This window comes from Anticarsia gemmatalis, chromosome 1 (assembly GCF_050436995.1).
Source record: "Anticarsia gemmatalis isolate Benzon Research Colony breed Stoneville strain chromosome 1, ilAntGemm2 primary, whole genome shotgun sequence".
In the NCBI taxonomy this organism is placed as follows: domain Eukaryota; kingdom Metazoa; phylum Arthropoda; class Insecta; order Lepidoptera; family Erebidae; genus Anticarsia; species Anticarsia gemmatalis.
The window spans coordinates 8,235,572-8,247,877 of NC_134745.1; the positions used below are offsets into that span (position 1 = coordinate 8,235,572).

At 37.3% G+C, this 12,306-nt stretch overlaps 1 protein-coding gene across 1 annotated transcript; it reads left to right on the forward strand.

Annotated features, from left to right (window-relative positions):
• Positions 1–1,202: 1,202 nt before the first annotated feature.
• On the forward strand, positions 1,203–11,920 carry Patj (patj crumbs cell polarity complex component). The gene is made up of 16 exons (XM_076116903.1): positions 1,203–1,439; positions 1,525–1,615; positions 2,224–2,380; positions 2,711–2,883; positions 3,255–3,384; positions 3,564–3,676; positions 4,160–4,311; positions 4,603–4,835; positions 5,119–5,320; positions 5,653–5,814; positions 6,117–6,259; positions 6,620–6,805; positions 7,105–7,253; positions 8,951–9,086; positions 9,721–9,887; positions 10,390–11,920. The coding sequence occupies exons 2-16, from the start codon at positions 1,526–1,528 to the stop codon at positions 10,534–10,536; spliced, it is 2,340 nt and encodes a 779-aa protein (XP_075973018.1). The 5' UTR covers positions 1,203–1,439; position 1,525; the 3' UTR covers positions 10,537–11,920.
• The last annotated feature ends 386 nt before the right edge of the window (positions 11,921–12,306 follow it).

Below are 12,306 nucleotides of genomic sequence, written 5' to 3' on the forward strand. Positions count from 1 at the left end.
TAGGGGTAAATCGAAACGACCAAAGGGGTGAATGGAAAAACTGTTAGGGCTGCCAAAGACGACTTATCCAACATGCTGAAAAGGGAGGTTGTGTGTTTAAAAATTGAAATAACCGTTGATAATTACACAAGCTGACCCGCGCAACTTCGCTTGCGTCACTTAAGAGAGAATGGGTCAAAATTGTCCCCGTTTTTGTAACATTTTTCACCCGTACTCTGCTCCTATTGGTAGTAGCGTGATGATATATAGCCTATAACCTTCCTCGATAAATGGACTATCTAACACTGAACAACAAGAATTTTTCAAATCGGACCAGTAGTTCCTGAGATTAGCGCGTTCAAACAAACAAACAAACTCTTCAGCTTTATAATATTAGTATAGATTCGTATAGATTAACTCAAAAAATAAAACAAGATAACCTAACTAACTTTCATACTATATGCAGTAGTTTGCCGTTATAACTTTGATACAATGATAATTGTGAATTTCAGAACATTAATAACTATTAATTTTTCATTGTTTATGTTAATTTTGTTTACAGTTTTTGACAACCCTATTTATTAATCTCTATTGACCCCTCACTCGTTTCTATTCACCCCTTACGCGTTTCTATTGAACCCTGCTATGATTCCATTTACCCCATACTGTAGTTCTATTCACCCTTCAAACGATTCTATTCACCCCGTTTATACAAAAAAATGACTATTTCTGTGATTTAAACATATTTTTTAGGTTTAAAAACGTTTTTTCAATTAACAATATTGTATCTTTATAGATTAAATATACACCTAAAGAGATAAACACTTCAAACAACTCATTAGAAAAGAAATCCCACTTTAAATCCAAAGTTTTGGAGGTCGATATTAAGGCATTCGAGGACGGTTGTCTTTGAAGCATTTTTTTGGGTATAAATATCATTTTAAACATTTAAACAATTATGACACCGCAGAGAAGTAATATCGACGTGTAATCATTTCAAATTTGAACTAAATTCTTCAACGAGGAGTACTCAAATATTGGCCTTGAAAACTTTCCTGATTTTTTTTCTATTCACCCCGCGAATTCTATTCACCCCGTTTTACGGTACTCAAACAAGCATGTGTCTTGTGGTACCTAGGCGTTTAATTGGATGTTGAACAGGCCGCCGAACTGTCAACATTGAATGGTGAATCATTTCAAGTGCATACAAAAACATGATTTGACGCAACAAAATATTTTTTCATTCATTCAACTTGAAAGTTCGTGGATTTTGTGTAAATTATTTGATGAAAATATGTCTAAATGAATATCATGATAGTAAATTCAGTTCAGTGGCGTTTAGCACTATTCTGAAGGTGTAAATGTATATTAGTAAAGTCGACATTGCATTATTTTGTCACGCAAGGTTTTCTAAATAAGGTTTACCTCATAGACTGTGAATCAGTGAACACAGTGGCAAAGTATTATCCTGTTTTTATTGAATCAATTGGACCTTGTTCATGTTTATTACATGTTAAATATAAATGGTTACTTGCTTGTTTACAGCATGCATCTCGGAGTAAATATATCAAATGCTTTACAGCAATTAGAAAGTGTTAAAGCAGCTGTAGATCAAAGTGACGATCCTAAGTTGAAGGTAATGTCTATCTAACAATTTAAGGTCTCAATTATTTATGTATTTGTTCATTAAGTATGTAGTTATAGTCGTATCATTGTATTGTTTTGAAATGAAGTAAAGGAATATCCTAAGACATAAATAAATGTTCAGTGTTACTACCTGTTAACACCTAAACCTCCTTAATTCTCATGATTGAAAGTTTATCTCTGCTTGCTTCATGGCTTTAGTTTACAGCAGTCAGCCTTGTTTTATACCACGTGCTTTAGTAGATAACTTCACCATAACTCCTACTTTGGGACGAGAACCCTGCTCAAAGTAGAAGTGGTTTCAAGCTAATACATTTCCCTGTTCTTTTGTTTTTTCTTGGAAACTGGCCAATCTTTTAATGACAAAAACTACCTAGCTCTCTCTATGACTAACAAAAAACTGTTTGAAAAGTCTTAACCTCAGTTTTGTTCTGATTTTGTTACTGAATAAGCACAAAAATCCCACTCTTGCCCAAATAAATTTGTCAAATGAATATTGGAAAAGTAATTTAAACTCAATTACAATAATTTCAATAAGATATGGATATTTAATTTTTTGTGATGAAAGTTATATTTAGACATTATCTCTTTTTCTTCCAGGCTGCTACAAATGATGACTTGAATATGCTGATAAATTTACTGGAGAGTCCTATTCTGAAGAGTATAGCAACTCTCCATGATTCTGTGGGAATGCTGGCAACACAAGTTGCACACCATCCATCTATTATACCTGGAGACTTTGACATAACCCCAGCTGGTAATCTAAAATATATTACAAACCTCAGTTAGATTTCTTTACTTTATCCTACAATAAGTAGGACAAGTGCATCAAGTTTTTTTTTTATTCTTAAAAACAAGCTAATAAAGAGATTCACTCATTTTTTTACATCCAGCTGCCAGCCTGATGACAATTTTCCTTGGGAATGAAAGATTGTTCATTACTTGACATAAATATAAACAATACTTACTAAAATAATAATTAGTGTTTCAGCCTTTATATTAAAAAAGTTACGATTTAGTACTCATATTATAGTTAAAAACTTTTAGACAATACAATGGCATTACCTAATTCAAAAATAATTTGTAGGTGACCTAGCTCTTCAAGCAAGAAACCTTTATGGTGGACATGAAGGGGAGGAAGAGCAGCGTGTGCCCCAAGTGTCTCCTCCACATAGCCTGGAGTTTGGTTCTAGCTCGGACAATGAAAGAATTCTGGGACTTGACAGCGGCTCTGTGGACTCTAACATGTCGCCTAAACAGGTAATTATATGAAGGTACACTTTATAAGTTGCCTTTGACTATTCAAATTTGATTTGATTGTGGCAAAGAGGTTTCTGTTTCGAGTACCAGGTCAGGACAGAAATTGATTCCTGAGTTGTTCTGAACATTCTTTGTGAATTGCTCAGTGTTGAGGATGTAGACCGTAAAGAATAGAGCCTTCGTTTCTCTGTCTGATGTCCTACTGGTTGTATCAGTTATCCTACAACATAGCCCTATATGAGTAAGGGAACAGTATTATGCACTCTCTTGAAAACTATAGCCAAAGTCCTGCACAGTTGGCTACTTTCAATGAAACTTGCCAGCTATGTGAATATTGCCTATATTAATAACATTAACCATTTGTTTTGCAGAATCGAGGCCTTTTAGACCTGTCACGAAATGACGACTCCTTAGCATCTGGTTCCCATAACATAGTAGCTGGTGACTGGGCTCAGGTTGAGATTATCAACTTGGTCAATGATGGAACTGGACTTGGCTTTGGTAAGATGACCACCTAACACTAATTAAAGCCTAAACAAACTATAATACTCTACATTTCTGATGTTCATATTATAAAATTACTTATAGGCTTGTACAGAATAGATTTATAAAAGGATTGTTTTTTTGTTGCTTTTGATAAAATCCTTTACAAAATAAAATAATTTGATTACTTTTTACAGGTATTATTGGTGCACGAACAAGCGGCGTTATTGTCAAAACTATTCTAGCGGGCGGAGTCGCAGATAGGGATGGTCGTCTCAAATCTGGAGACCACATTTTGCAAATAGGAGATGTGAGTTCATTATTCTAGTTCTACGGCTTAAGCAAAATACTCAGGAACTCATTGTCATTACTCGTTTGTAAACAAACAATGCAAGGTCAATCAATGACTAATTTTGTACCCAAAAACACCAATGTCATAGGATATTAGTAATTATTTTATAATTATACTCGCTTCGCCTTTCCGTACTGTTTGACAAGATGTAGCGATCGAAGCAAATGGTGATCTTAGGCCTTTGCCCAAGTAAAAGTGAAAATAAATGACCTGTTGGCATATAATTTTTCTAATAATAGTAGAAACCATTTGCAAATCGACAACGACGTCGAGAAAGACCTAGCAAACGGTAACGTGAAGATTTAGCCAACAATACACCGCGCATAGGAACAGGTGGAAAAGTTTGTGGGAGACATTTAGCCAACAATGGAACAATATAGAAGAAAAGATAGTTTAGATTAGTGACTATATAATAATATGACATGGTATTGTGTTGTACAGGCGCACCTGATGGAGATGGGTTCGGAGCAGGTGGCGGGCGTGCTGCGCGCCTCGGGCTCCCGCGTGCGGCTTGTGGTAGCGCGCGCCGCCGACCCCGCCGCGCCGCCGCACCACACACACCCTGCACACCCCGCACCGCTCGTGCCCGCCAGGTTAGCTGACTCACTTATTAACCGGTGCCAAACTTTCCCGACTAAAATGTTTCATCCCTGAAGAGATGATATTCTCATTCCACCCATTGGTAAAGCTGAAACTGTCTTGTAACATGCTAAGAAGCATGCTTTTAAATTTTGCGTTCCTGAACGGAATACGTAAATATAGTATAGCATAGTTTTGCAACTATGTGACGATGACGGATAACTTTACTTTCTGATACACACAACAGCGTCGACTAGTCAGCCTGAGTTTTAGTAAAGTTCATAAATTTATTATATATATTGCAGGCTTCTATCGGACCCGGAAGCTCTCGACCGTTACTTGCTGGAGGCAGGATTCGAGCAAGTATTCCATACTCAGCCGGCACCAGTCTCAGTGGCACATAACCCGAGCTCGTCGCGATTCATCTTCGACCGCTCGATCACGCCGCCGCCGGACACCGACGCCGAGTCGCCCGAAGTAGACAGATTCACTGTACAGCTCAAGAAAGATGAGAACGGACTTGGCATCACGATAGCAGGTAATTTATTACATTAAATAATAGAAATGAATGAGTAATATACTATTTGGTATATTGATAAAAAAAAAATGAAATATCGCCCCAGTTGAATGATGGGTATCAAATCTCAGAGTACCTAGTAGCCTGGTAGGTAGTATCGCTAGCGGTCAAGTGGAGTCAAGAAGATTAATCTGTTAGCACTAGCATTTTCATATCAACAATATTTCTCATGTGATAAACAAACAATCTTGACATTTAGATTTCTATTTAAATTAAATTAATGAGCTATTCGATGTATTTATAGGTTATGTATGCGAGAAAGAGGAGCTGTCTGGTATCTTCGTAAAGTCAGTGACTCCGGGCAGCGCGGCGGCGCTAAGCGGCAAGGTGCGGGTCAACGACCGCATCGTGGCTGTCGACGGCGCGTCGCTGGCCGGCAAGTCCAACCAGCGGGCCGTTGATGCACTCAAACAGAGCGGGAACATCGTTACCTTAGAACTGGAGAGGTGATACTTACTTACAATAGTAAACTGTTACTTTAGTCGGTTTTATAACTACAGTAAAAGTTAAAGTTTGTGTAAAGTTATACTTTCACTGTTGTACATTTAGGGTAGGGTATGATTGTTACTTGAACTAAAATGATTTCGAAAGTTGGTTGTACGAAATAGAACACGTTTATACGTGCATGTTTAGTACACGTTCGTTGCGTGCGTATACTCTTGCACACGTGTATGTTTGTGTAAGCTTGTATGCATCTGTGCATGTGAGTACGCTTGGATCAAAAGTGTTTTTTTTTAATATAATTCATCAAAACCTTACTTAATGTTGAAACGTCCAGGTACCTGCGCGGTCCGAAGTTCGAGCAGCTGCAGCAGGCGATCGCGGCGGGCGAGTCGGCCACGACGGCGGTGCCGGCACACAACCCGTTCCTGCACATGCACCGGCCTGACTCCGTCACCTCCCCCGAACATGACATACAGATGACTCATCTGCAAAACTCGTAAGTACTTTCTTTTTAAAATGACACTTCTTTTTTGTCGAAAAATTCACGTTGGGTTTTCACACTGCATGTAAGGCTTTCCTTTTTCCCGCGCTAAAACAGTTTCTGCTGCGTACGTCAGCATCAATGTGCATTATCCTATAGAACATCGTGCACGCTATTATGCGCACGCTCGACCGACGTCAGTGTAAGAACAAAATTAGCCTTATTAACATAATATTTTTTTGTGACCAGGCAGGGTTTAAAAAAAAGCTACTTGTATAATGTATCATTAATGTTTAAAAATTTTTATTTTGTTTTAGTGTCAACGTAGAGAGTGCAGTAGAGGAGATAGTGAGCACGTCGCCCCCGCCTCCTGCTGTGACTCGCTCACACCCGCCCTTCGAGATGCCGCGTACTCAAGAACAGAAGGATGCTATCAAACGAAAATGGCAGGCGATACTAGGTATGCTTTTAAATCTCACTATTTAATTTAAGTAGAAAAACATGGAATAATTTTCCCCGAATAAAGCCAGATCTGCATGTCCAGCCCGAATGTCCAGCTGGATCTCAACGTCAATTTTGATAGATTTCAATTATTATTATTAATTCATATTTGAGCAAATAAATTCTCTGATTTGATTTGACTTCAAAGTGGTTCAGGCTGCCCTAAACCAAACGTAACCTAACCAGCATATGCAATTTTCGCTTACCTTCTTTAGGGTTAGGCCACTTTTGCTCCGATGACTATACTTCATCTGAGATGTACTGAGCGAACGTGAAGTGAACGAATCAAATGGTTAAAATTATAATGTTGTGTTCCCAGGCGACGAGGTGGAGATCGTGGTGGGCGTGGTGGTGCGCGGCGGCGGCGGCCTGGGCATCTCGCTGGAGGGCACGGTGGACGTGGAGGGCGGCCGCGAGGTGCGCCCGCACCACTACGTGCGCTCCGTGCTGCCCGAGGGACCCGTGGGCCGCGCCGCCGTGCACCGCCCCGGCGACGAGCTGCTCGGTAACTCACACTTTGTACTACCTAAGTCTCATTAATACATCATCTGCGTCACAATTTTGTTAAACTCGTACAGCATTTTATTCTACTAAATAACGTGTAAAAAGTTAATTCAGAATATCCTGAAAATATGGTTTTATTTGATTCGCGATCGAATCGAGTGAAACCAATTTATATAATTTTAAATAAGATATGAGTTACGATTTTTTATAAAGTTTAGTCACCTATAGTTTATTATAAAACTAGGCGGTTAAGATACCTTTATCTAAAAGTTAATTATAATTGATGATATTTGTGTATAGAGGTGAACGGCCACCGGCTGCTGGGCATGAACCACTTGGAAGTGGTGTCGATCTTGAAGGAGTTGTCGAGCGAAGTATGCATGGTGTGCGCCAGACCTCGCCCCGCGCCGCCTTTGGACCTTGCGCCACCATCCGCTACACTTGTCAAGGTAACATTAAAAACACTACATATTGACTATTTGATAAGGGTTTATGTCAGGCAGGTTGCGATTGGAAATTCATTAGTCAAATCTCTTTACAGCATGATTAACTTGTAAAACCCTTATTTTTATGGAATAAGGTTAAGACGATGAAGACTGAAATTGCTTACACACGGTTATGTGTCGTCGACTTCATATTGGCAACTTTATTTCAAAGGCAAAGTCCATAAATTGCCGACATGATTCTTTAAAATAAAAAATCACCCACATCAAATAGTTTTGCTAAAGTTCCTAGATCTTTATGACTGTTTTATTGCAGTTCAGAAAAGCTGATTATTTATTTTATTATCTAAATTGCTAATCTATGAACTATTCTTGAAATAACGTCAATATCTAGTTTATTACTGACGATATTTATCTTTATTGTTATTGCTGATCAAATAAGTACCTACTTACTGCAACATTTTGTGCATCACCAATAATATCTTCGACATTGGCCTGCCTGCATCCATGTATTGCAGACAAGCTTCCATACAAACCGACATTCTCTATTTTAACCCCTTAGGGGTAGAATATCTTAGAATCCCGACTTAGAGAGCTGAAAAAGAACTCGAACTCTAATAGAAGAAAATTTGAAATTCCTAGCACTTGTAGTTTGTCAGATTTTGTGATAATACGTGATTCAGGTGGCGTCATATAGAAAACAATTTTTACTCACCAACTTTTTATTTAGGGGCGCAGTGAAGCAAATCCACTTTATGCATTGCATTTCGAGTCGAAGGCTTATCTTAACAGTTATCGCAGTAATTTCGAGTGCAGATTATTATATAACGTAATTAAATCACGTGATTACAATTGCATTCGAATTTTATCATCAAAATGATAAAGTAACCTCTTTCATAAGTAAAATGAGTTTTTATAATCCTCTACAATCCATCAACATTAATCATAAGCGTTTTCGCACTTGACGTAGTTTAAGGAACTGAAAATGATTATGGAATTAAAAAGATAAATTTTCATAATGTATATCCCGGAGAAACTCGTATACTTCACGATAATTTATCATAATGATGCTTAAAACTAACACCTGAAATTATTATTTATCATACTAATTATCTTACCTTTTATCTTTAGGAAAGTTCTGTAGATATTTGGAATTACGGCGGATTATTTCATTATAAATGGTTATTATTTTTAGTAGATAATATTTATAAATGTTGACTGTTATCGTGCGTTGTTAAGATATCGCAAATTCACGACTAGAAATAGGACTTAATGGAAAAATACCTTCGACCTTGATATGTTTCATTACCACGTGTAATGATGTGTAATTTGTATTATAGTAAGTAGTGATAGAGGGAGGACTCAGGACGAATTCCGAAATGACTTGTTAGAACCAGTTAGGACTAAAAACTAGGGAGAGCCTTAGGTACAGATAACCACTCAAACAGACAAAGAAAAAAATCGACATTCGTTTAGAGATATAAACATAACATTACTTTCAGACTGCCAAGCACTAAAGTATAATAGGGTTAGATAATCAATGTTTTGATCTACTGACACTAATAAATTTATCGTATAATAACACTGTCACATTACAACATCAAATATTTGTAGCAGTAAAGTTCACGTCATAAGTTGATACAAAGTCAGGTTCATTTTCAATAATGTAGGATGATGTTCTAATCGTACATAATATATTTCAGGCTAAATCAGATGGAAGCCTGGCGGGCGCTGGCGCAGAGGAAGGTGGATCCTTATCGGCTGGAGGCAAAGTGCGCTCACGCAGTCTCGAGCCCCTCACCGGACTTGCTATGTGGTCTTCTGAACCACAGATTATAGGTAAAGTATTAAAAAATGTTGTCTGATAAACATATCTGTAGTAGGTCTCTCCCTTGCTAACGATGAGCTATTATTGGTCGTTTGTGTAAACCTAGGTACCTCACTAACAGCTTCCACACTGTATGTTTATCAACAGGTCGTTTTCTACAACCCGTTCACTGATAGCAATTCCTGCCGAAATCATTTGTGAAAGATCATTTTGACGTAATAATCTAAAGTAGTAGTCTATCTAATAATCTTTAATGGAGCATTGCAAATGTACTAGGCATAACGGAAAGGAGTCCTACATAAAGAATTATTGATATATAAAGAAAACAAATACCTAATGATGTTATGATCGAAATAGAAGTATAACTAACGTATACAGTGCAATATATATACATTACATGGCGGTATTTTTTATATCTATTTATCTATCCGTGATAAAAAGGATTCATAAAATTATTATGCAAGATTAAGAGAATTTTATAGTGGTATAACCTGGTATATCCGGTTGAAAAGTCTCGTTGCCCAAAGATAATGCGACTGTTTATTGATTATAAAATATCATAATCGGTGTTGTAATTTTGGAGATTACATACAAATTACATAGTATTTGCATAGATTATTTACTAATTTTGTTTGTTTTCTTTAGAATTGGTCAAGGGTGAGCGGGGTCTAGGATTCTCTATCTTGGACTATCAAGACCCGCTGCGTCCGTCTCATACGTTGGTGGTGATTCGTTCGTTGGTGCCGGGCGGCGTCGCTCAGCAAGATGGACGACTCATACCTGGAGATCGACTGCTGTTTGTTAATGATCAGGTTTGTATAAGCTATTTATTACCGTGTATTGTTTTAGCTTTGACAATTTTTTGACCCGACCCTCTGAGCAGCAATTTATACTGCATACCGTAGAGGCAATGTTAACAATAACATTCATGTGATGTACATCGACGAGGGAAAAATCGTTACATCGCTTAAACCAGGGTGAAGCTAAAGACTGCTTACATAGGTGACAAAACCAGTACAGACTGCTTGTACATCTCCCAGGACTTCGACATGCATGAAGCGATAGACCTTTGCCGCTTAGTCGCTACACAGCGATCTGGAGACTGTAAAACCATCCTTAAGCACGGTTTCTGCCGCGAGCGGAAAAAGCCTATTAATAACTTCATTAAACTCACAAACGCAAACTACATACTTGTATTTACACCAAAATGGAACTCCAACGTCCGGGTCCAAGAGTCCGTTTCGCTCGGGTGGAAACTGAGATTTAAAGTTTGCCTAATCTTCAAACCAATAGCTAACGTATGTGTGGTTACAGAACCTGGAGGACGCGAGCCTGGAGCAGGCGGTGGCGGCGCTGAAGGGCGCGGCGCGCGGCGTCGTGCGCATCGGCGTGGCCAAGCCGCTGCCGCTGGCCGACGCGCCGCCCCCGCTCCCGCACTCCGCCCCCCCGCCGCACCCCTAGCGCCGCGCCGTCTGCCTGCTCGACCTCATATAAACTACACGAGCACTCTATAGGGCAACGGACATAAATATTATCTGGACTGTGCATTTCATGTGTGCAGATATGTCATTTTAGTGAATTCAAATTGTTAATTAAAAATCCCTTACAGATTTTATTCTAATAATAATAGATCAAGTGCTGTAACTAAAAGCAATAGCTGACTATTCGCTTGTCCTATAATCTACTGGCGTGCTCTTTTAGATCGTAATTGCGACCAAAAATATAGAAAAAAAAATATCTTCCAAAATGGGGTACAATTGCCTCCTGAACACTTAAATATGTGTTTGTTGTAATGATTTCGCTATAGAGGCAGCGTCGTCCATTGACAACTTAAGGTCATAGTACATTATGCTATCACAGACTCGGCACGGCACTAACTTTAAATAAATTCTACAAGATTTAATGCTCTTTCAATAAAAAGTAAAACGCTGTACCATAACCGTGGTAGTATAATGTATAATTATCTTTATTATTATAACCGCTCAGTCTTATATTATAGTATTATCTTATTTTACTGCGATATTTTTAATCATTTAGTTAATTCTTTATCTATAGAAATCGTTTTTGTGTTTGTCTTTTACATTTTAAATTACCTATGTACCTTCTAACCTTTGTGAAGTTTAATAGGCCAAAATTATAGTTAAAGAAGCTTGTTAGCAAAATTCTTACTTAAGTACAAAATATTAAAGTTATGCAGAAAACAATCCTTATTTTCGGCTGCTAAGTTGTTTTCTCGGGAACTATTCATTACAATCTTTTTCCCAGGGGTTTAAAAAATATGAGAAACATGTTATGAACAAACATCACACTAAGTAATAAAGTCTTTTGTAAATAGACTACGCAAATGTAGTTGATTGAAATAGACCAAGAGCCCGTACACATAAACCGCCCTTGAACATGTGTTATTTATAAAAAATAGAAAAAAAATTATAACATTATATTTAAGAATAATCTATAAGTATATCGTCCAGATCTTTGTTGTGTTAACGGGCTCTTGTTCTACAACGCTAATGCGCTTGTCATATTCCTCGGTGCTGTGCCTTCTGTAATCAATCTGCTTTTACTCTCATATTCCAACATAGCTTTAAGTGATATGATTCAATTAATATTGACGACATTCCGACAATCATCACCTGATGTACTTAATTAGATATAACTACAGTTGAATACTTAAACGATACTCCAATTTTGAGTCATACTTAAGATTAATTGTATCGCGTCTATACAAGTTTGAGTGTAACAGACACTTGAGTGTAACTTAGAATTGAGTGTCGTTTCAGTATTCGATCATTAATCCTTTAGGTGTTCAAGACTTATTCCAATATTTAGATGGCTTAAGGAATAACCATGTGTTAATTATACTTAAAGATTATGTACTTAATAAAGGTTTAACAAAAGTTTGGAATTTAAGAAATTATAGTTTTAGATAAACATATCAATCATTTATGAAACAAGATTACTGTCATCAAAATATGTTAATCCATTAAGAATTCCAATTATTATCTAAATGATAATCCTCATGTTTTCTTAGTTATAGTATCTAAAATATGCAGTTCGGATTTGAGATGACGCGTTTCCTGTATTTCAAAAATAATTAACTATAAAAAACATTTCCATTGATAATAATCCAAAATATTATAGTACTTAATTGATAGAAGTATCTTATCGTTTCAAAATATTGTGACAAACAATAATGATAACACCTGAATTAGTATAAATTTATTGTTGTTA